The following is a 24,891-nucleotide window of genomic DNA, read 5'->3' as shown; positions in this document are numbered from 1 at the left end:
ACGAGCGTCATGTTAGCAGAGAGCCACGAGAGGCCGCTGTGGTATCACCTAGCAACGCGGCCTGCCTCCTAAAAATGGCTGCTGGAACAAGGTCGTAAACGCACCGTACACATTTTTCACAGGTAGCTTTCTTCCATTAATATGGTTATGTTTTGTGACACATATGTGCTTTCACTAGTTATGCTAATTTACAGCAGCTGTTAGTTAGCAGTATGATAAAATATCCCTCCACCAGTTATGATTTTAATAAACTAAACCTCTCTCAAAAAAGTTAAAATTGGCAAAATTACAAAAAAAGAAACAAACCTGAAATCAGAATACAATAAGAGTCTGTGTCCCCCACACAAATAATCACTCTAAAGCCTGACAGTGAGGAATTTCATTTTTTCCAGAAACACAAATCTTTATTTTCAGTATGACACTAAATGCAAGCCAATGGGCTAATATTACTTTTCTTTAAGAAACTCCGGTCAACCACGTTATCAGAAAGAAATGTTTTTTTTTTCGTACTCTATTCTTTTCTAGAGCTTTGAAGCAACATCAATTTAACAGTCAAACATACAAAAATATCAGCATGCATAACAGCCCCATTTGTGTCAAGAAACAGTCCATGGGGCATAATGGAGAATGCAAATAAGCTGCTGCAAAGTCCAGAGTTCTGCAGAGTCCAGGACAAAACAAAAATCAGAAAGAGAGAGACAGAATAATCGTATAAATTATAATAAATTAAGACAAACTTGACGTAGAGACGTTCATAGTGAAGGCGTCAACTGTCTGGCACGCTCTGCTCTGTGCGGTCAGTGATGCGTTTCCAGTTCCACGATGGTCCACTCCCCCTGTGGAGATGCAGCATCTTCTGGGGAGAAGCTGGTCACTGTGATGCTGGTGGAGGAGTCCTCCATGGGCGAGATGAGCTCTGCCCAGCGTTTGAAGGTCTCCTTCTCTGGGGACAGGAAGGTCTGCGAGTCCAGGCAGTCACGTGACAAGGACAGTGTCTGCTTGATAAGGTACTGGGCCAGGTTCAGCTCCTCAGGCACAGGGTTTATGACGCCCAGATTGGACTCGTGGTCTGAGAGGAGCTGCCTGAGCAGACTCCAGTCCCGCTCTGCAAACTCACTGCTCTTGTCATCGTCCGCTCTTTGCTTTTCTTCCTCCGCCTTCAGTTTAACTTTCCTGTCCTTGTCCGAGCAGTGCTCTAAGGCTTCTCCCACATCCATCTCGTAAATGGGAGAGAGGGCTTTGGATGGTCGGCGGTCATGTTTGCAGGTTTGATCCAATCTGTCACAACCATTCTCCCCTAAAAACAATTGACAATACTGCAAAATGACAAACTGGTATGCTCCTCCACAGCTCTTTTTAATTTCAGACTAGTCACTGCCTACTACAATAAAACACTGATCACTGAAAGTTTACCCTTAATGCAACTGTGTCCTTTAAAAGGTATTCCATAGTGAAGTTAGGTGAGGGCAGCACAGGGGGAAGCAGTGACACTGATGGTAACATTATGGTCAGTCGGATGGCAATGTCATAACCAATATAAGATTTTAAGTATTTACTTCAAAATTCACCGATTCCTTCAGATATGGATGTCAAGGGTTTACAGTTGCTTTAAAGGTAATGCACAGAGGGATTCTTTTCTGAATGCATCTCTTTATCCACCTGTCCGAACAAAGTAAGCCATGCACTGCCAGCACCAGTGAACTCTGCATTTGTCAGGAAGTAACAGTGATATGTTTTTTAGATTTACGTGCAGGTCTTTGAACGAGCAGACCTAACGAACAGACTTAAATACTGTCACAAAAACCTAAAACGCAAGCAACAGTGCTTTACTTAGTAGCACAAAAGATGGCACACCACCCAGTTTCTTTTGACATTCTTTGTGTTTTATATTTTTAACAATTTCAAAAAGGTAGAAGATGAAGTGACTGATCGCTGTTTGATATTGAAAAGAAAATAACTGACATGTTTGCATCGGGACAGACCCTCAGTAATGGTGCAGCGGGATTTCTTTTTCTGATTATGGTAGTGGAAAAAAGAGAGACATGGCAGAACTGTGACAGCTGCTCTAGAGACACGTCACATACTTCACAGAGGCGGCTACTGACACTACACAGACCTACTGAACAAAAGCTTATAGACAACAAAACACTGTCTTCTTAAAAGGTGGACGTCTAAGCATCTAGACACAGGTCTACTGGGTATGACAAAAGGTAATGGGTGATGGAAAAAAAAAATACACAAAAATGATGGATGGTCTGATAAATTAATTCCCACATTGGCATGCATGTGTGCAGTGCAAAAATAAAAATAAATAAAAAAAACAGGTACATTCCCAAATAAAATCAAACAGCAAAGAGATGCAAGGGAAACGTTTCCCAGTATAACACACTTTCTGAGAAGCAGTGGCTTCACTCTACAGGAAAAAAAAAATCATTGCTTGCTTGTAATTTACCTGAACACAGTTTTTAAAGGTGCTACATATAGCATTTTAACACCAACCAATCTTTTAACATTCATTTTGAGTTGTTAGTATAATACTGAAATGAAAAAACATCATCGAGTGGAGCTGCACTGCAGCCGGCACCGTGACAACGAGGTTTGTTTGAAGAAGAGCTTATGGAGCCAGAAGATTGTGCTCCTCATAACGGCAAAGGAGTAATAAATGAGAAGCCAAACAAGTTTATCCTTTACAATAAAGCTAAAGAAAAAGCAACACTCATGGAGCAAGAAAGAAGAGACACGCTGCTGAGAAAAGAAACAGCGTGATTCATGGGAAACGTAGTCTAAATTTCACTGAACCTTTATCAATATCACTATCTGTGGCACGGCATACAATTTAAAAATGTTCTAACCCTAATAGTAATTAAACAAGCAAAAAAACTATTAATTTGGAATTGACATATTGCTGTTAAAACGCTATATATCGCACCTTCAAAAATGTCAAATTATCTATGGCTTAAAAACGCCAACGACTGTTCCACTGCATAAAAGAAATGACAAAAATAATCAAAAAGTCTTATTTTATGTACATAAAAGTGCATTTATATACCTAGGTATGTCACAGGCCTTGTCACAAGGCAGATTCTTTTTGACAGATACATTTCTAAGATCAGTCTTAGTGAAGAGTACACTGCTTTCCCCTTTTTTGTGTAAACTGAGTTACCAAGGCCTAAATGCCTCCAACTACAGGTAGTTCAGTTGTTTAAAAAGTACAGTTGGGGTTGTCTGTTGCGATGAGACCGATCTCCATCTTTAAAAGGATATTGATGTTGCAAATTCAAATTTACAACAGCTACGCAATCGATGGGTTGAAATGAGTGGAAGCTTTTAGCTATGAAGGTATGACCACCACTGATTTCATTTGAATTTGAACTTTATAACTAGTTACTTAACTAGTCTGCTCAATGATATCCTTTTTCTGAAAGAGGGATAGGAATGTGTTGGATGTAGGTAAGGTCTAGGAATCGGAGCAGAGGAGAATGAATCTTGCAGGGATAAACTACACCTTCACTGATGGAGTTTAGGGATAAGAGATGGGTTCAGATTTGGGGTCTAGGAAGAGTCCGTAGATCATACATTACCTGCTGGAGATTGTGCAGCATGTACAGGAGAGTCCCCTGTCAGCTGAGGCTCATTTAAGTCTAGATGTAAATCAGCTTTCTTGCTTTCTGAGGGGTTGGTGTGATTTTTGCGCAGCCCTCCGTTGTATTGTTCAGTGTGCCGCAGATCCAGGTGGCAAGGGCGCTCCTGGGGAGGGAGGTCTCTAGCGTCAGCATCCAGGAGCGGGCCGCCGGGCTTCACTCCATCCACCTGGATGTGATTACTCTCCTCCTGCACGGGCTCCTGGAGCTCTGTAAGGAATACGGAGGATTTTTCTTCCAGTTCTTCGTCGTTTTTTTTGTGCTTCACACCTGCAGTCTCAAGACGGCCCGGCAGGTGGTTCTGCTGGTCGCTGGTAACTGTGGAGTCAGACTCGAAGACATCACAGGGGGTCACAGCGTCGTCAGGCTGTTGAGGCGGAGTTTGGACGCCGCCCTCCTCTGAGCCCAACTCCTCACACTCGTCGACAGAGAGCAACACCGACCGACGGAAGTTAGAGGTTGACTGGTAGTCGGGCTGCTCGTTCTCCTGGTCCACGCCGTCGTCGTCGAAAGCTAGGTTGACAATCCCCTGAAAATGTGGTGAGGGTTCAGTCGGCGGTGGCGGAGCCTGACCTGGAATCACCTCGACTTCAGACCGCTCATCCTCCGTCGCCTCCTCGTCATCGTCATCGTCTTCCTCCTCTGAGGAGAAGAGCTGGTGGTCGGGCACGCTCTTTACAGTCACCGTGGCCTCCACCTCGGAGTGCTCCTCCTCTACAGGAGCCTCGTCTTTTTGCAACCAGGAACGAGGACGCTGTCTTACTCCCTCCTCCTCACTGGTGGTCTCCGCTTCGCGCCCACGCAGCCGCACCTCCACTCTCAGCCCCGCTCCACCTTCGTACATCTTTAACTCCTCCGGGGTGCTTGTGTCACTACTACTGCGACCCAAGAAGTCATGGCAGCGCATGGTGCCACACTTGGAAACCCCTCTGTCGTTGGAGCAGTCGTCATCTTGCGAGCCTCCGGCGTCGTAGTCCTCTGAGCGGGGCTTGATGTCGTCAGAGGACGTGGTGTGTGTGCTGCCGGTCTCGGACTCTGGGCTGACCTGGTGGTGGGTGCCGCTCCAGGAGTCCTCTAAGGGAGTGTCGGTGCTTCCCATGCTGCAAGGCGTGTCTATGGGGCGTTCGGTGTCTCTCGGAGAATTCGGGGAGCTGACCTCATGAACCTGCCCTCCGCTGATGTGGGCGGGCAGGGCGCCGTTTGAAGACTGTTTACAACTGCCTGCATGAGCAGATTTGATATGGGGGATGTTGTTAGCTGCTGGTGTAACACGGGTCTCATCACCTGCACCGTTAGTGTTTTCTGATTGTATTTCAGTCTTCTGGAGATTCTGCTGAGGGCTTGATTCCACTTGAAGGCTGAGTGGACCCCCCCCACCCTGGCTTGTTGGCTGTGTGTGTGCAGCTGGCTGCTCAGACAGCGCTACCCCTGTACTCTCTTTATGCACTGCTACATCACCAGTGTTTTCAGTTGGAGCAAGCTCAGTTTTACAGTCTACATTCTTACCATTCGCTGCCTCTTTTCCTTTGGTTCCTGATTTCTTGGAGGCAGCAGCAGCTGAGGTTTTGGAGGTGCCTCCAGATTTAAGAGAAGCTTTCTCCATTGATAATTCAGTACTACTTTTCGTCTTTGGTCCGGACTTGGCAGCGACTACAGAAGATTGCTTGGAGCTGGTCGACGAGGCTTTTGCTGGTTTAGCATTGGATTTCGCAGAGGCTCCAGTTGCTGAAACTGTTTTTGTGATCTTCTTTTTGAGAACTTCACTGGCTGCTTTATCTGGTGCTGAGGATTTCAACCCATCCTTGCTGTCTTCTTTCCTGGGGGAAGCTGGCTTTTTCATGGAGGATCCATGCTTGGAGACTGAACCAAAGACAGAGCAGAACATTAATACATTGCTACAGTATAGTGAGACATTTAAATCCATCAGACTGAACACCTCACCGTGGTGGTCTGGTGTGCCCCTTCCTTTGGTGTCTGCTCTTGCTGCTGTCACTCCAGTAGGTCCTTTCTCTGCTGCACCAGTCTTGGCTTTGCCACTTTCTCTCACACTTGACTTATTGGTAGGACTGTGATTGGTTAAACAGACAGCAAACCATAAACATCAAAGTGACCACAAATGTTTTCACCACAATATCCCAATTAATTAATTCCCCTGACTCACATCATCATTAAAAATATTAATGGAAAGCGCTGCAGACAGTAAATCATGCATTAATATTTCCCACCAGTGGGGGGCAGCAACGTCTTTCTCCCATTTAGTCAAGGTCAAGCCAGTGAGACATGAGCTGATTATCAATGCAAAGAATTTCAAGTTGTTACTTGTGTCCTTGAGAAGGATGTTCTTCGCTGGGTTTTAACAAAATCTAACTTCAGGAGGAAGAGAACAGAAAGCACATTTTTACAGTTCTGCTGTGCACCAAAGGTTGATGGGTTTTCATTTTGTGACAGAGTGAGTTTACCTAGTTCAGTTTTACAGAACCTTCCTTAGACTGTCACAAAATACATCATGCACAAATTTAGGTTAGAGTTAGTCAATGTCACCTGCTCTCCCACAGTGAATTATACAGCTCACTTCAGCAGGCTGGAGCACTAAAACCCAGAAATGTACATTTTGGATACTACATAGATGAACTGTTACGTGTCCAATCTGTTTTGAAAGAAGCCAACCCAAAAAGGCAACCAAGATATGCTTCATCAGGCTATCAGCTATTTATTGGCTAACTAAAATGATTGCTTTCCAGAGAGACTATTAAATATTAATGTGCTTCCAGGACAGATGGAGTTTGGATGATGCTGATTGTAAAATGGGTATTTTTAACGCCTTTGAAGGACAAATAAAAAGCTTGTCAGAAAACACTACATGGCTGCTTTTATCCTCCTGACAGCCACATGTGGCCTAAAAAAACAACAAGAAGATGCTGTGCAGCAACACCCATGTTATCTGTCCTACATTTCCATCAGTGAGGGTGCAGTCTGAGGTATGTTTGTTTGCTTCCTCGGCCCTGAATGCTCCAAGTTAATGGAAGTTGCATATATTGGCACTGAGCTCATATTGCAGCTGGTGTGGTCGTGTTAAACCTGCAGTGAGGATGCAGGACACTTGTTCAGACTATATTCAAGTTCACACTGCAGCTGTAGAGGCTACAGCGCGACTTAATACAAACAGTAAAACTAGTCAGTTCATTTTGCCGTGCTCGAATGTTTCAACTGATTTGCTTGTTTCAGTGTAGGTTATTCAATCATTATTATGGACAAGAGTCAAACATTTTGTCTGGATAACAGAATAGTAATGTATTAACATTAGTAATGTATTGGCTGTACTTCAGGATTTGGATACTCATGATCTCTCTTTCATTTTTGTCCTTCTGATATATCCTCAGGCCCTTATCCATCCTATGAGTTATTATACGCCACATGTGGTCATTTTAACACCTTGTCTCCTCCCCTTGGCACTTGGACATTAACATATGCTACTATACCAGGCGGAGTCTGAGTGGGAAGCAGTATGTTCATCTGTCTCAAAAAAGACAAATATCTAAAATGGGTCATTCATTTATTGAATAATGTTTATTTTCAGTTGTAAAATGCTCCTTCGTTAATGTTGGCTTGTGTACAGGAAATTATTAATAACCAAACTGCTGCTGGAGAATCTCCCAAAACTTCACTTGAGTTACATTTTAAGACCCTGAGCAGCAGAATGACACCTGAGATGGATCCACCCAAAGGTGAAGCTAACAAGGACATTAGTTGGAGCCTCTATATGTTGCACATAGTATTTCACTGAGTACACAACAAGCAGCAAGGAAGCTCACTGATGATCACCATGACGCTAAGAGTAAAGCTCACCTGCTGGTCTTTGCTGTTTCAGATTTCTGAGGAGGTTTTGTCAGTGGGGATTTGTTCACCGCCTTAATCTGCTGTTTTGGTTTTGCACCTAAAACACAGAAAATGAACCAAAGTCACAAAAGCTTGTCAGGGCACTGTTCTGAGAACCAGGAGTACACATAATCCTTTACATACGACCCTCGATTTACTTGAGAATAAACCAAATTATCTTCGGGGCAGCAGGGATACGTAGCAGGGTGGGGTAATGTGCTGTTAGCGTACACATGGGTGGGGTACAGGAACACATGCTGCGCCTGTAGCAGCAGGGCAGACAGCTGAGACCCACTTTAGCCGCGGACACTAATATCAGCTGGGATTACCCCACCTCCATAAAACCATCCTCACCACAAAAGCTCAAAGTGATCAGTCACAACCCCCCCGTGTGACAGCTGTACGGGGCTTTGACCTCTGCTGTGAGTTTGTACACTGAGAGCAGCGGGCTGCCAAGGACGGCCTCGTGTGCTTTGTTTCCTGATAAATCAACATTCAGACTGACGCTGCCCTTGTCTTCCCAAAAATCCCTCTCGGCCATAGCACAACATTCATCATGCTAATTAGTCTGCAGGTTCTTTCAAACTGCAGCTACAGGATTACGTCTGGAGCTGACTTGCCGACAGTTCGGCTTGGCTTCGCCGATGGCCTACATTGTAATTTGTGTCAGTCACAATGATAAAATGTAAAGAAGTCAATAAAGAGTGTAAACCTGGGATGGAGTGGGTGTCATTGCGAGGGCTGCTGGCGCCGTTCTCTGGCGAGGCGCTGCCCGGCGTGGATGAAGCGCTGGGCTGAGCTTGGGTGGTGCCAGCAGTGCTGTCAGCCTTTCCAACTGAACTCTTCTGAGCCTTCATTACTGTTGTCTGGCTTGCAGAAGTGCAGCTCGGGGGGGACGTTTTAGGCCGAGCACCTGGGTTTGGCTTCTTTTCTTGCTCTTTAGCCCCGTGAGAGCTTCTGGGGCCATTGGCGCTGGCTACATCCCGCCTGGCCCCTGCTGCTCCTGTGCCATTGACAACTGGTGTGCCAGCTGATGCCGTCTTTGCTTTCGCTGCTACGCTCCGATCTCCGTGTTTTTTCACAGTCTTTGCCTTGGGTGTGTGACCATCTCCTGATTTGTTAGCCGTCCCCAGTCCATCAGACTTCATGGCTGATGCAGCACTACGGGAGGAAGAAGTTGTGTTTTCAGACGCCCTCTGGGTCCTGTGCACAGGAGGACTCTCAGGTGCAGATGAAGGGCATCTTACAGCCCTCGACTGCAGAAACAAAAATCAACACATTAGTCGCTTAACTGTAAGACTGGATTCATCAGCAAATAACCAGAGCACGGTCATATGAATAAATTGAATAACATTAGTGCAGATTACCACCAGCTACTGGAGCACACCTCTCGAGCAGACGCTGTTTAACATCATGTCAAAAGCTACAGAGCCTCTATCGTCTAATTAGCCAATCAAAATCCTGCTGCTGCACATCCTGTTGTGTTTTTCTACTGTTTGACAGTCTGATTTCTTTCTTCACGGTTTGAGCAGATGTTAAGAAAAATTATGCTTCTGTCTTGTTCTACTTTTGTGAAGTTTTGCAAATCAACTAAACAAACTCATAATTGGCTTTTAGTGTCAGTGGAAGAATTAACTTCACAAGTTTTGTCTTGTAGGTTCAGAGATCAGCACAAAAAGCCTTGAGACGGGCAAAGTTCCTGTTCCGACAGCATCAAACCACTTCCTGAGAGATCTGTGGGAGCTCCACCGCTCTTAACCACTCATGCCTAACATCTTGGCAATCCGTGTCTGGATCGCTTCAGCCGGGCTTATCTTCACGTTACATCTGCTTAGAGAGGCCCTGCTGCTCATTTCATACTGTATCTCTGTGCTGTGAGGGTGGGGCATGTGTGACATATGGCATCTGATGGCCACAAACTGTAATCACTGTCAGGGATTACACAAACTTATATAAGATAAAACAGCCTCAGAAGTTCACATCATCAGATAAATCAAAGTCAGAGTTCTGCTTGACAAACAAAATCTCAATGGTTCTTTATCTGACACAAAAATAAAACTTTAAATAAAAGGAAGAATGTTAACGCATCGTTATATTATTTTATTATATTATATTGTCATATTACCTGTGAGCTAGTGAATACAGGCTTTTTACCAAGTCTTCGATTGTCCCCTTTATCAATAGCATCTGTCAAAATAAAAGCATAAAAGGAAGACAAAATGGTCAATTAGCCAGTAAGTATTCTGCCTGGAAAACAGATTATTCAAATCCAAACATAACACAGATGAGAATCGCTGCACCATTTTTCTCCATCGTGCTGCCAGGGTGAGCTGGACGAGCCATTCTGTTCATTCACAAATTCTCCTTTCAGCTCCCCGTGTTTCCCCTTTGCTTGTTTGTCCGTTAGGAAACAAACATAAAATCAATGGATCGATCAGTCAGCCATGTCTGGTGAGGACTATTCCGAATGAAGCACAGCCATTTCTCTACTTCATATAAAAACAATGTCAGAGCCTCGTGATTGACTTTATTTAATCAAAAGCAAAATGAGGTGAAATTTACTCTATTTGTAATGTTTGCATGTGAGACCTGGAATTCGATAACACTGGCAAGAAATGTAGCGGTAATGGGCATACACTGATACCAGCCAAATAAATTATTCATGCAGTGAATTTCATCACATTACTTGCTGAGCAGCGAGGAAACAGCATTTTACTTGTATTTGTGGAAGCTTCTAATCATGTGCACACCCACAAAGCCAGGAATCCTGCATTCACTCCCACCCATTTAAACAAGCATGGCGTGTCTGGTGCATTTACCATGTTAGCGTCCGCTCATCTGCACAAGACAGTTAAAAAGGTAGCTCACATGAAGCAAAGATTTACAACAACAGCACGGGCAAAATAATAAATGGGTTAGTAGTGTCCAGGCAGCTGTGGAGAAAGAGTCAGTGTTAAATCAGCCAGCAGCATATGTTCCAAGGGCTTCGGTTCATCCGTAATGATGCAGAGCCTCTGCTTCAGCGCTAGGCTGGGTTAGGCAGGGGGAAAAAAAAAACAACACATACATCCACACACACAATCACACACACACACACACACACACACACACCGCAGCATGAATATCCTACATGTGAATATCCGTCCTTACCTGCCAGTATCCTCTCTCTGTGCTTGGAAGACAGGGTCTCCCATCCCTGCGTGTGGCGGACCGCGTAGAAGCTCTGAAGCAGGAACGTCCACAGCCGACCGCGTAGCGTACAAATCTCCTGCCTGAACGGCTGGCGGTAACACAGCGGAGAGAGAGAGAGAGAGGGAGAGAGGAGAAGAATGGAAAGGGGTGCGCTACAGCACAGGCGAATCAGCAGCTGCTTGAAGAACCTTTCGCCATGGCAACAAATACCCCTCCCTCCTCCCACCCTCCCTTTCTCTGCCCCTCCCTCCCCCCCCGCCGTCTCCGTTGCAGAATCCACTTGAGCGAAATCAGTGATGTCAGCGGCTGATGCCCATACTCCTGTTTCCACGCCTGATTATAAAAAGAGGGCTGGAAGGTGGGGAGGAGCCATCTCTGCCTCCTCAGCTGCACGATCCACACGGGCAGATTAGTGAAGGCCGCTGGCACACGTCAGTCTCCCTCAGCCTAATCCATCCTGCCACACTGTACGGTATTTACAGGGGTTATGCGCTTTAACATGTGCAGCCAGGTCACTTTCGCCTGGAGTCACAGCTTAGCCTGTCCGCTCGCACAATACACTTTGTTAGTCAGTTAGTAATCTCGTAGCTGTTTTACAGACTACTGGCTGCTTCGATTCAGCTTTCTCTTCACCTGCAGTGAACACAGTTTATTTAAAACTGTAAAGCTTAAATTTCCCACGTGTCAACAGTGCATCACTTGAATGGAGAAATTACGCATTCTGGCATTTAAACAATCAAAGGCTAACGTGTCTGGCTCTGAATAACGACTGCTACAGGTCAAGCTTTGATGAAACTTGGGAAGTGAGGGATGACATTCTTGTTGCTCGCTGGCTGCATCATTCGCGTCCTGTGTTGTTAAAGGTGAACTGTGGAGTTTTTGACCTCTAGCAGTTTTTCTATGAGTGGCTTCCTGCATGTGCACGAGGACGCACGTGCGGCAGGTGACACAATGGTTTTTGCACTTTTCTACTGATTTATAGGCATAAAGGCTGCAATGCACCAGCAACAGCAGGGAAGAAGAAGACTGCTAGCATGTAAACAGGGATGTAAACGATACAAGACTTAAAATACTTGAAAATGTTTTAGGGAGGAAAGAAATGCATTTAACGAATTTGTTAGACCTCAAAGATACATAAAATGATCTTTGGTGGGTAACACTGAATATATTATGTTTGTTTTTTTAACAAGAAAACTCCACAGTGCACTTTTACATGTGGACAGGAGCAGGAAGTTATTTAATGTACAAATTAGAAAAGCTGAATTTTCTGTATACATGGTCACGAAATGCACCAATATTTCTTTATTTTGTATCCGTGTCCACTGATAACTATCGTTCTCAGCCAGATTAAATTAGAATAATTCATTTAAAAGACAAATTCAATGTGTGGAGCTTATCATCATTTCTTAGCAGAGCGATAAAAGATGAACGCAGTTCTTTTGTGGTCCTTCTAATGCAACATGGCAGACAGTGAGGCCGGAGTGATGCAACTGTAGGATTTCTCGTATAAACTTGCTCACATTAAAGGATAACTTTCGTTTTTTTACAACCTGGACCTTATTTGTAGAATTAAATACGACCATTTACTCACCCAGACAACTTTGGTGCCATTTGGAGTCGTTTTGAAGAAATTAACCCCAGAGGAGCGGCGCGCATATCCGTATAATGCGAGTACTCGGGGCATCCAACTCGTTCATATTCCAATAATTTGTGTGATATGCTGGTGCTATTCCCCTCTGAGCCCGTGGTGGCATGTTATCAACATCCGGCGTCTCTAGACAACTACCTCTGACGTGGATGATGTCATTACCGAACGCCGGGCGCTGCGAGCAGCCAGCCACAACACGGCTGACTCTGCGGCGGTCGGCTACGAATACGCAATAACGAACCATAGCTGTGCCAAACTACAGCTAAACTAGCCGACCGCCGGCTGAGAGGGGAATAGCACCAGCATATCATAACTAAATATTGGAATATGAACGAGTTTCTGCAGATTATGCGTTATATAGAGGCTGCGCATGGATGCCCCGAGTACTCGCATTATACGGATATACGCGCCGCTCCTCTGGGGCTAATTTCTTCAAAACGACTCCAAATGCCACCAAAGTTGTCTGGGTGAGTAAATGGGCGTATTTAATGCTACAAATAGGGTCCAGGTTGTAAAAAACGAAAGTTATCCTTTAATACAACAACTCACAGTATACAATAAAGTTCGTTTGAATGTATGGCTGAAAGCCCTGAAGTCACGACCGCTAACTGTTAAAAGGTTAGGTTATTATAGAAACTCTAGTCAACACTTTCATACCAAAGTCGAACAGCATCAGACCCACATCACTCCCTGGTTAGAAACTGGGCTGTAAAGCCAAACTGGAAAACTTATGCTGACCCACTATGACCAAACCTAAACACATATTTACCCAGAGATCCTTGCTTTGGTCTGAAAAGCCAAGTAAATGAGTTTGTTCTTGCAAAGCTGTTTGCCAACCTGCATCCAGAACGAAGTAAAGCACATTATGACAAAGAGCATGAAAGCACACCAGGGCTGACATGAGAAAAGGTGTTACAGTTGGAGTTAAATGGTCTAAACTTAATCCACTGAGGAAGAACAGGAGAAGAAGCTGAAAGTCTGGTAAAAGCTAGTAAGTGGACGTAGAAGCAGACCAAAACCAACCTTTTCAGGCAGTCTTAATGTTGTTTGGGCGATTGGCATCGTTCTCACTGGCCTTAATGAGAAACTACACAGATCAGGTGTGAGCACAGCCTGAAGGTCACAAAGACAAACAGAGAAGCAGCTTCATCTCACCTCTTCTTGTTTTTGCCTTCTCAGCTCCAGCAGAGAGTCCTCCTCCATGTCGTCACCACACAGAAGGTGCACAGCAGCGAAAAGATAGCAGCAGTTGTCCACGGTCACACGTTCTCTGATGGCCGAACACAGCTTCTTCAACAGCGTGGGCTCTCGGGTAAACTCTTCCCTCTGTAATGCATGAAACAGACACTGAGAAACCCACAGAAACCTGCGCCGAACATTTCCGAAGGCCATCACGGTACAGCATTAGCGTGGCTACACCATCATCTCACCCTGCGAAGGTCCTGGAAGGCCTGAGTGTGGATGATTCTGGGGAGGTGCTGGACAATGACACCGAAGCTCTCCTCCTGCAGCTCTGTGGCGAGACTCCTCACCTGTTGAGCCCACTTGACTTCTGGGAGACTGCCAATCAACTGCTCAGTGCCACAGAGCGTGGTTACTGCGTTCTGCACAGTCTGAATGGAAACACCTATCAGCTAAAGAAACTCTCTCTAGGTGAGAACACAAAATAAAGTCAAATGAACACAATTCTGCACTCTTTATCCCTGCCAAGGGCCTATTAATCAGCGGAGGGACTCCCCGAATTGTTTCCTGGCCAGCTCTGAATCTCAATACTTGCCAAGAGTGAACAACAGTACATTTGTCTTGATTTGCACACAGAATGTGCACCACCTCCTTTGTACTGATGAGAGACAGACTCAAGATTCAATTATCAGCTACAAGACTGGATCACTCCTCATCTACATCCACATCATATTCCTAAACCAGTCTGTCTTTAATAACTGAGAATTTAATTAAGGTCATTTGGATTAGATTAAGTTTGACTTTCCTTCCTGTGGAAAGACACTGGACAGTGGGTTGATGATATTTGTGCAATTACATGAAAATGCAGTCAAGCTGATGACTCTGCGAGGGAGGAACTCACCATGGTGTCAGTTACTGCTGTTAGACAGGCTCTGTGCAGCTCAGGGGACAAGAGGGAAAAGTTTCTCTCGCACCAGGTCTTCACGAAATGATCAGCAACCCACCTGAAATCACACATCAAAGAGTAACAGAGTGACTGGGCATTTTCACAGACCCATGGTGGCCTTTTCTGTGTTTGTGCAGTGCGACCCAGAGGAGTCTCAGGCTCTGAGGCTTTAAGCAGCGGTCGGCAGAGCTTCGCTTGAGGGAACAACAGAATGAGTGAGGATGAGAAGGTCAGTAACGCACTGCTGCACAGAGCAGCGCCGCTCGGTTCGCTGTCACACTCGCGTGACTCATCAGACTCAGCAGAGACAACCCGGCGATACCACACACACACGCACGCATGCACACACACACGCACACACTTCAAATCAGAACCAGCTCACAGACTCGCTCAACACATCCCATCTCCCTGCTCTACATTCACATGCTTCTTGTTCGCTAACTGCAGTGTGCAAGTGTGTAGCTGCAGCCGCATCAGACACGGGAGAACTCGAAGTGAAACACAGTCAGCATGCTGAGTTTGTGTGCACACACGTGAACAGAAAGACTCCTGCCTTAAGAGCAATCAGTTTAAAGGATAGACAGTATTGATTGCATTGCACTGTTTGGAGTGCTGTTTTGAATCATATAAAAGCAAACTGCAGGACACAATTAACTCTGGCCCAAGGCTAACTGATAGCATACAGCATGAACCCACACGATGGGTACCTAGCAACAGGATGCAGACGTAACATGCGGTGGAAAGAGCGCCGACAGGTTGAAATGTGTCAAATTATAAGCGTGATTTGAATGTCATTGTTTTTTATATTCAAGGCTTCCATTGAGGTTTTCAAATGAAGCCTTTGAATGTCTGCGGTCAGATTTTGTGTCATCACAAAAAAAGGAATAAACAAATCGTCGACCAAAATCCTCAATTTGAATAAAGTGGATCAACGGATTAAATGAGTTAGTCTTTTTTTTTTTATTAAATCAACTTTAATGAATATAACTCATCTGTTTGGTCAACATAAATGCATGTGGGCAGCAGGCTAATCCAATAAAAGCATAAAACTTGCACCTTTAGGCTTATTGCTGTTAGACTGCTCTGTTAATACAGGAGCGTACCTCTCTCTGAGTGCAGCGGCAGGGTAGCAAATATTTTTTTGACCACAGTGAAAATGTTGTTTTTGAAAGACTGAACTCAAACAAACATGGACTGAAGTGGAATATTAATTTGGATAAAAACATGTTGTGAATTTTGGAAACGATGACATGTATCACTGGTGTTTACAATGACCTGGAGTTACTGGAAATTGGATCAAATGAGTTGGAAACAATCCTACGCAGCTGCCACTGTAATCTAATTCTACAAATGTTTTTTTTTTTAAAGATTTTCTTTTGTATTTCTGCTCTATTGATAGAGAGACAACAGGAAGAAGTGGAGAGGGAGAGGGGAGGACATGCAGCAAAGGACCTCAGGCAGGAATCAAACCCGGGCCACTGTAGGAAGAAACCAGCCTGAGTACACGGTACACGCTCTATCAGGTGAGCTACCGGCGCCCTGAGCTTTCCAAATGTTTACATACAGAATGTATTTTTAATTTCCAAGCTGTTACACAGTTACAGAAAAGCAAACTGCTCAATTAGCGTTGAGTGCCGACACTCACCTCTTGCACAGCACGTGGAGGTCTTGAAGGCCTAAGGCATGCGTGAGGGACAGACACTCGAGAACTGTTCTCTGAACCCCGTCAACGGACTGCGAACACACGAGGGAAAAGGACAGAATGGCGTTTATATTCACACAGTGAAGAAAGTGATGCTCCGAGGGCTCTGTGATCTACTGTAGCTGGAGGGAAAGACAACACTAAGTAACGAGCACACAGTAAAGTGGGAATGAAAAAGAGTCGAGAGGAGTGAAACAACATTATTATTGACACAGAGCATGCAGGCACCAAACAGAATCAACAAGTGCAAAGCCAAAGAAATAAACATGGGATTTGTTCTGGGTGTTTTCAGCTGCGATACTCCACATAGAGTACTGCTGCGAACGCAAAATTATTAGTAGAAAAATTAATTATTTAGGATCTATTACATCTGATTATACCATGGTCTGGGTGAATACTCGATTCTGATTGGCTGCAGGGTGTCTGTTAAAAAGTGTTATAGGACACCTATAACACAAATAGCCTGATTGTTCTAAATTATTGCGCTGGCTCAAACGCTAGTTGGTAACCGTGGCAACAGAAACTCAGAACAGACGTTAACATACGTTATTTCACAGTTTATTTATCACAACGGCAAGACAGTAGACAAAACATGAGTGATTTTATAGTTTCATTTAACCTATTTGGTAAAAACGATTTAGGAAACCATCTGTGGACTTTGATTCTTTGAAACAAATTTTCGCATCATCCTCTGGACAAACACAAGCGGTAAGAGGTGCACTTGTCCTCTGAAATGATACTTTGTAACGTAACATAACGTTAAGCAATCATCTCACTTCCCTCCACTGATTAGGCCTAATATAAAAGCTGCGGCCGACTGAGCTGTAGGTTCTGTGGCCAGAGCTGGTTACCTTGGCAACGTGTCACAACGAGAGATATTAAATAGTCCGCTCAGCCACTTCTTGTGAAAAACTTTAACATTAAGGTATTCATAATTGATTTAATATTTAATTTTTTCGTAAGTGACCATGGTATAAGCGGGATAATGCCCCTCAAGGTGTCCATTATCAGAAATGAATGGATGACGCGGAGGCGTGAACCGTCCAACGTGAAGCGGAGGGCATTATCCCTTACTTGGTTGCATGCTGTGTGGATCAAATCAAGCTCTCTGCATCGACAGGTGTAGCTCACCTTGGGGAAGAAGCGGCAGTAGTCTCTAGTCAGAACCATCTCCACCACGTTTTTCAGCCCCTCCAGACCCAACATGTCTGCTGCCAACACCACCTGACTGTGGGACAGGAGACACCAAATACAGGTCAGTTTGTTTTCTGGGCCTGTGTCTATTTCTGGACAAAGTGTTTACATACAGTACCTGGCACTGGCTCCAGGAGGCAGATCCACAATGGCCCCGTACATGAACTGGAGCAGGATCTCCATCTCATCCGGCCCTAAGCTGAAACAGTTTACAAAAGAAGCCACATTTCTCAAGTTAATATACACGAGTGTCCCCAATCACAGCCCAAGATTCTCCACACCAGTCCAGGCATTTTAGTTTTTTCTATAAGCTCTCTCTCATAAAGCACAACTAAGAACACTATAAACAAAGTCCATATATCATGCAGCACTCGGCCCATGTGACTGCAGCCCGAGGGCCGCTTCACAGGTTCTCCCCCGCGCATCAACGCAGCAGCTCTCCGTTCTGACAGCGGTGTCTTCCCCCGTTACCCTCAGATCAGTAATGCTGAGGCGAGTGACACGTCTCTCCCTGGAGGGAAAAATGGGCTTCGCTCGCCTCCGCTGCTCTGAAAGGAGGCTGCGGGTGGCGGTGAGGCGGTGGGTGTGGTGGTGGGGGCTCTTCAGCAGGCGGTGGATGAGAAGACATTCATGTGCCTCACAGAGGAAACGGCAGCCTTGCTTGGTAGAAATCTGAGCGAGCCATTCGAGATTCCAGTGGCAGTGGGTGGAGGCCGTGTGCGTGTTTGTGGAGTTAAAACATGGCTTTGTGAGTGAAACCCCATACTGTACAGAGCCACCTCAGTTGCAAGGCATGAATAATAGATGCGGCATGCAGTAATTCAGCTGTATTGTTCAGGAATGAAATGTAGAATTGTTGGGCCAGGAGTGGAGGTGTATTATTGATCCCTGTGACCTGCTGCGAGATGATGCTGATGCACCGGTCTTACCCTTGCAGAGTGATGCACTGTCTGGAGCTCTCCATCCAACTCCCGCTCAGCATGGCACGGAAGTACTGAGACCGCGCACACAGGATTGCCCTAGAAACCCAACAAAGCAGGCAGTTGCATGTCAGATCCACCCACCACTTTAATATTTCACATGTCATCTGGCCGGTCTGTGTGCATTTAAGTGGCTTTGAAGTGACAAGCAGGAGGACAAAAAAACGATAGTGTGTGTTCTGTGGTGGTTTTATTCTCCCTCTCAAGATTGCACTGTCTGATATAAAAATAAACCACTACTGAGGGTAAGCTACCTAATTAGCTCCATTACAGAATAAGGCTGGTGATATTCAAATCTCATGAAAAGACCAAAACCAATGATGTATTCACCCCACTATCGACTATTGTGTGTGTATCAGAGGCGGATGGAGCTTCCTATTCTGTGTCCTGAGCTCCATTTAAAACACATCAGTGAGCCACACTGTTGCACCGGCTGACACGTTCCTTCATTACCATGAGCACACACACTCTGAGCACACACACTCTAGTTAATTCTGACTCAATCCCCCACACACACACACACACCTGCTGCCAGAAACACTTACCTGCGTGCCAAATGTGTGTTAATCTGCAGCAGATAACAGTCGCCAAAAAAATGCACTATTTCCTCCTATTGCTAAAATTGAGCGCCCAGCTCTATGAAAGGTTTGTTTTTTCAATGAATCAATGTATCTGTGATTTCCGTTAAAGACTGAAGTCTTCAGAATGAACCAACAGGCTTGAGGCTGAGACCCACAGACAGAGCAGGGAAATCAGAAAGTATTGTGTGAAGTATTATTTTGTTTTTCGTGGGATTTTGTGGAAAGAAAAATCTAGAAAACTACCAGCCTTATCTTTGAATACATTTCTTTCCTTACCCCCTACCCGGACAAGGGTCTGTATCCAATCCCTACTTTCATCTTTGACTCTACCTCTTTTCTTTCTACCTCCCTACCCGAACCAGGGTTTGTATTCCCACCCCGCTTTTATTGGTGCAGTTGGTGAGAGGCAGGGGTAGATGATGGTAGTACGGCACTTGGCAGTTACATGTCTAGGCCTGTGGTAGCATTGTAGCAGCTAACAATAGCTAAAGCTGTGGTAGTATGATAGTATCTTAGCAGTTAGTACTGGTAGCTAGCAGTTAACATTAACAACATAGGTGAATCTAGCTTTATTGTCTTCTTCTGTTCCTCTTGGCAGTTAGCGGTTAGCATTTAGCATTAGCTAAATGGTAGCATCGGAACTGTATTGTCTTCTTCTGTTCTTCTTAGCGGTTAGCATTAGCATTAGCTAAATGGTAGCATCGGTACTGGCCACTACCTGGAGCATCTCTGGGTCAGTTGAACGTGGCAGTGCTGTTTGGATTGTGTAGGAGCAGTGTGAACTGGCACTAGGGGGGGTGACTCTGGGACGCCGGAGTTCACCGCCTAGCCTCCTGGAGGTGTAGTGGGACTAAGTCGGCGAAACACTGTTGAAGGGAGGTATCCACCTGATGACCCCCAGAGACGTGTTAGGAATCACTGCTCTTTGGCAGGTATAGAGGCAGATTAGAGCTCCAAGGTTCTTCACTGAGAATGAATCCTCTTTTTGAGCACAAGTATCTTGTGTTTAAATTAACAGAGTCTCAGGGTAATGTCCTGGAAGTCAGTCACAATAATTCTGTACATTTCCGTCTGTCCTGCCTCACTCTCGTTGTACCCTCCTCCTCCTCCGCCTCCTCGTCACATTCATCACACTCTCTTCTCTCTGCACAGTCTTGGACCTGAGGTAAGTGGGCTTGGATCTGAGCCAGTCAAGGTGATGTCACAGTCACAGAGAGAGGTTTAGAAAATGTCATACAGTAGGTCATGTTACACTGTCAGGTGTTCAAGGCTAATGGACGATGTTCACCTGAACAGCAACCTGCAGATAGATCCCCAGGCGACTGCTGGAGTGAGAGAGTCTACTGACTATATACAGGTTGCCACAGATATGCCAGTAAAATCATAAACTTTAAATCTAAAAGCCATGATGTTAAGATTATGGCAAACTGAATTTTGTATTAATTCATTTTTGCATTATTTATTTTTTACTCCTTTAAGAAGGATAATGTATCCCAAGAGACTAAAAAACATGATCAATAAAGCAGAGGCATGGGCGTCAGGCTGGAGGAGCCCTGGTTTTAGCAGCGAACGCTGTTATACAGGTCACTGCTGCAGAGCTACTAGCTCTGCTGGCTGCTCCCCTGAGCATGAGCTGGGAGAAACCTGTCTCCATGGTTACCAGCTGCTACTACTACCACCTCTGCATCTCTGAATGACCACCCACCACTGCTCCACGCTGGCAAGAGTCGACAGCAGACGTGGACCTCTGCAGCGCTTTACATCTGGTGAATGTGGCTGCGATGCGCTGAGGCGAACATGCGCTCGCCACGCGCGCCACCGAGGACAGCAGAACAGACTGTGCTTTCGGATTCCAGAAGTGTGAACAAAGGCGCTATAAATAGTTCTACCTGTGGCAGGAGAAGACCTGCTCCGCCACTTGGATGGTGATGTCACACTGCTCGCCCCTCTGGTATAGATCCAGCAGGTCGGCTCCGAGACCCGACGCTGGCTCAAGAACGGCATCTGCAGCGAGGTTGAGGTGGATAATGAGGAAGGAAATGAGGAAGAGAGCGAAGGAGAGGAAGGCTGTGAGACATAACGTGGGTATTGTGGATGTGTGTGTCAAAAAAAGCACAGTTTGCTATCATTAAACAGTAAATGTCCAGTAAATCATCCAACAGGTTTGTTAAAGCACAGTTAAATCATGCATTATCTGTCGCATGGCTGTGCTGCAATTACCAGCGACAACAACATGGATCCAAATGAGATTAGCTCTTAAGTGGATTATGTCTGAGATAACAAGATGTGAACAAAGGGGAGGGAGGAGCAGCTGATTGGTCACATAACCTTGAATAACCCCTCCATGGAAAAGTGTGTTGATCTGTTTACCTGAGTCAGTGGAGCTATGGAGGTGTGCCGGGTCGGGAACAGACTGACAACTTTCTGGCACCGAGCCCTCCACGTCTGGGAGTATTTCAGCTGAGCGCACGCTCTGGTGTGCTGTGTACGCCCGCCTGCAGGAGGGGAGACTCTAAAGGTTAATTAAAACCAGGCCTTTCACACCTATTTAAATTAAAATATGTTTTGATGCACTGTGACGTCCAGCCACAACCTGAGCTGCACAGGGATTTCTGTTTTTCCTCCGGGAAGCATTTTATAAATTGACTTGCAGAAATCTAACGCGACCTGTTATAGTTCTTTTGCCCTGATACTTCTGAAACATGCAGTGGTATCCAAGCTCGTTCTGCAAAAAGTATTGTTGCTCACTGCCTTTTCATTCGTCCATTTTCCAGTTGCTTGTCCCAGTCATGGTCACAGTAGTGAAAAGTGAGCACAGCAACCGAAACATGCTCCTCCAGATCCTCCAGCAGGATGCACAAATGCTGCTAGGCCATCCGAGGAATGTAAGGCCTCCAGTGTGCCCTGGCTTTCCTCCCAGTCAGCTGTGCCCAGAGCATCTGCAAAGGGACAGAGGGTCTGGGCCTGGAGGCCTGGAGCAGGGGTGGGTATCAGCCTTTACCACATATCTCTGGATACCAACCAAACTGTGTCCGTGGAATAAAGTACTGACAACTGTCTAATTCCTGGTTGGATAATTCCTGGTCTAAACCATAACTTAAACTTTTGGATTTAATTCATAATCATATAATATAATAATATATTGCCTACTGCCTGCAACAACCGAATTTGCCCAGCTGGGGATCAATAAAGTCTAAAGCCTGAAATGTTTCTCAACAAATTAACTGATGATCACAATAACTAGAAATTAATTTGTCTGTTGTTCACTTTTGTTCTGTGGTATCATTTTTCAATGCGTTGCTGCTTTACAGCTGTGTTTCTATCACGTTGAGTAGAAAAAAAAAGAACCTAACCCAGATTAATAAAACAGATTCAAAATAAATCCACCTTTAATGGCACACCTGTGAATGCCAGAAACAACTCTCTCATCTGGATCCCTGAACGCAGCAATGTTGCAGCTTCCATGTGTAAAAGGAGCTTGACACAAACTTTTAGACTCCACAGACAAACAAAGATGACTCTTTCTTCTAGTCCTACTTATAAATTGCTAATGAGACACGCACACCCATCGATGGATCTCTCAGAGACCGGACTGCGGAGCCTTGATGAAAACTACACGACTGCTGCGCTCCAAACTTAGAGCAGGTGATTCGAGCAGTTTGGCCTTTTTATGTGTCAACACTAACAGGAAAATAAGATGTGCAATTTATTATTTAATAGCTGCAGCTTTTGCAGCGCTCCTTGAAGTAAACATGCAAACACCAGAACATCCTGGAGGTGAGAGACAGTGTGCTTGGCGCCCCCTGTCAGGGACTCTGTGAAACTGCAACGCTTAGAGAGAGGCATGAAGGATGTCTTCTAACATCCTCTACTAGAAAGCATATGATGAGCTCTGGGGCTGTTGAGTGGTATTCACAGAGGCGATTTAGGCTTTCGTCTGCAGGGGCAATTAGAGGTTATATTAATATACGCTGCTATCGTCACTTCAAGCCACTGCCTACCTGAGGAAATCTTTCAGCCCGGACAGTTCAAAGTCAGGCAGATGAATGACGGTGGGATCTCTGTGTGCCTGTCCCTGAAGAACATGAGGAGCTCTGGCCAATAGGACGGCTCTGTGCGCTCGGAGCGAGCCTGAGCCAGCGTGCAGAGAAACATCAGCCTCCAGCTCCTCCTGCAGCAACCTGAGGAAACACGTTACAACCTTTTATCAGGGGCAGTTCCAGCAAAACGTCCCTCAACTAACTGATTCATGAAAGAAAACCCTTCATACATCCCATCAGTGGGAAAGAATTACCTTTGACTGGAAAACACACACTATGGTTTAGGCTATATGTTGTTCCTATGAAATGCACATTTAACAGGCAACATAGAAAGAGACAATAAGCAAAGGCCGTTTTGACCAACCTCCTCTACGATCTATGAGAATCAAAGATGAATGTTACGGCCTACTTTTCCACTTCAGAATAACACAAGCACAGTCCTGAGGCAGCCCATTTCTTCTTCCCCATCATTAGCTCTTGTCCTGCCTCAATGACTGATCTGGGTGACCCAGAAATCAGTCAGCTTAAGGCCAATTGGGTGCTACGAGTTCAAATGCTGGTTCTATGTCCATTACTGCAATCCTCTGATGAAAAGTGCCCAAACTGATGAGCTACTCGTGCAACATGGGGACTCACTACTAAAACCCAATGAGCTGTTAAAATCGAGGTGAGCTTCAAGTCATCAGTGAAATTTACTGCACTCTGGTTTTATTTTCCAGATCCACTGATGCTATTATCTGAGCCTTGCATATTCTAATACTATTATATACAATTAAAGAGTGAAGCTGTGAATTCTAGGAAGTACTTTGTGACTAAAAGCTGTATTTTACCTGTTTACTGCACAATATTTCTTTAGCTCCTGCTCACGCTTGTCAAAAATCATGTCATGAAAGTGCTCCTTCTCGACTATTTTTCATCTTTTGCCAAAACTTGTTTATTGTTTTATGAGACAGCAATGATCCTGATTAAATCAGATCTACCAGCTATCAGTTAACTATTACTGACTGAATGATGGCAGAACATTAAAAGAAGCTGCAGAAGCATCAAGAAAACCCAAGAAAATCTAACTTTTTCCATTTCAAAGCCCTGCACTGCTCTGACAGCAGGTGAAACATTCGGCCCAGGCCTGTGCAGTTCAGTGCATGCTGTCAGGGCGTACCTGTTCAGGTCTGCAGACAGAGCTGATGATAAGCATCTCTTCAGCTGCTCTTTGTACCGGCGCTCTTTGGCCTGGAACTCCCTTGCAGCCTCGGTGGTGATCATGGTTTATTACGTTCTCTGAGACAGAGAGAAAACAGAGATGCCCTGTGAATGAAGCAGAGGAAGAAAGAAGAAGAGGAAGAGATAAAACCCAAAGACAAGTTATGGAGACATTCTGAGGAAGACAAATGAAGCAGGTTGTCTAAAAACTGCGAAAGGCAGGAATTGTGGGATACTAAAGCTTTAATATCTGTTATCTATTCAAATGTACATACTGTTAGATAGTGCTGGAGTACAACAAAGCCACATATAATTCCAATTAAATGTTTTTAACCACTATGACGGCTGCTCCACCCGCCTCCCTGAGGTGATTTGACGTGTTCACCGGCAGAGGCGCTGTTTCACCAATTTGAAGAAAATCAGTGAAAATGGGGGAGAGATGACCGTGACGACCCGACACAAATTCACGAACTGATACGTGACCTAGAAAACGACTGAACTCTATTATTAAAACGACCATAATAGCTTCGCTAAAACGCGACCTGCTTCCCTTGGCTTCCGGGAGAACACACCACTGATAACATCACCCAGAAAAACCAGTTTCTCTGAATGAGATGAGAAGTTTCATTTATTCAAAAGCAGCTTTCGCCCAAAATAAAACACACCGAGCCACACTCACACACACAGACCTGTGCTAGCACATGTATTT

The 24,891-nt window shown here is 45.0% G+C and overlaps 1 protein-coding gene across 1 annotated transcript; it reads right to left on the bottom strand.

The window, feature by feature from the left end:
- Positions 1–409: 409 nt before the first annotated feature.
- Positions 410–24,245, bottom strand: btbd8 (BTB domain containing 8). The gene is made up of 18 exons (XM_041935919.1): positions 24,142–24,245; positions 22,944–23,123; positions 21,313–21,437; positions 20,832–20,946; positions 18,311–18,400; positions 17,500–17,580; positions 17,319–17,415; positions 16,131–16,219; positions 14,441–14,543; positions 13,788–13,970; positions 13,513–13,683; positions 10,668–10,797; positions 9,643–9,704; positions 8,230–8,773; positions 7,488–7,575; positions 5,583–5,707; positions 3,582–5,501; positions 410–1,297 (listed from the first exon to the last, which is right to left on the bottom strand). The coding sequence occupies exons 1-18, from the start codon at positions 24,243–24,245 to the stop codon at positions 798–800; spliced, it is 4,707 nt and encodes a 1,568-aa protein (XP_041791853.1). The 3' UTR covers positions 410–797.
- Between the last annotated feature and the right edge of the window lie 646 nt (positions 24,246–24,891).

This window comes from Chelmon rostratus, chromosome 4 (assembly GCF_017976325.1).
Source record: "Chelmon rostratus isolate fCheRos1 chromosome 4, fCheRos1.pri, whole genome shotgun sequence".
Taxonomy (NCBI): domain Eukaryota; kingdom Metazoa; phylum Chordata; class Actinopteri; order Chaetodontiformes; family Chaetodontidae; genus Chelmon; species Chelmon rostratus.
This window is presented reverse-complemented; position numbering and strand designations above follow the sequence as displayed.

Excerpts from the sequence above, each read along its gene's own strand:
- btbd8 (XM_041935919.1), bottom strand. The coding sequence starts at position 24,245 with ATGATCACCACCGAGGCTGCAAGGGAGTTCCAGGCCAAAGAGCGCCGG. Across the intron at positions 20,947-21,312 it reads CCATAGCTCCACTGACTCAG|ATGCCGTTCTTGAGCCAGCG; the intron begins GTAAACAGATCA and ends ACCTCGCTGCAG. Across the intron at positions 18,401-20,831 it reads CAGGTCTTCTCCTGCCACAG|GGCAATCCTGTGTGCGCGGT; the intron begins GTAGAACTATTT and ends TTGGGTTTCTAG.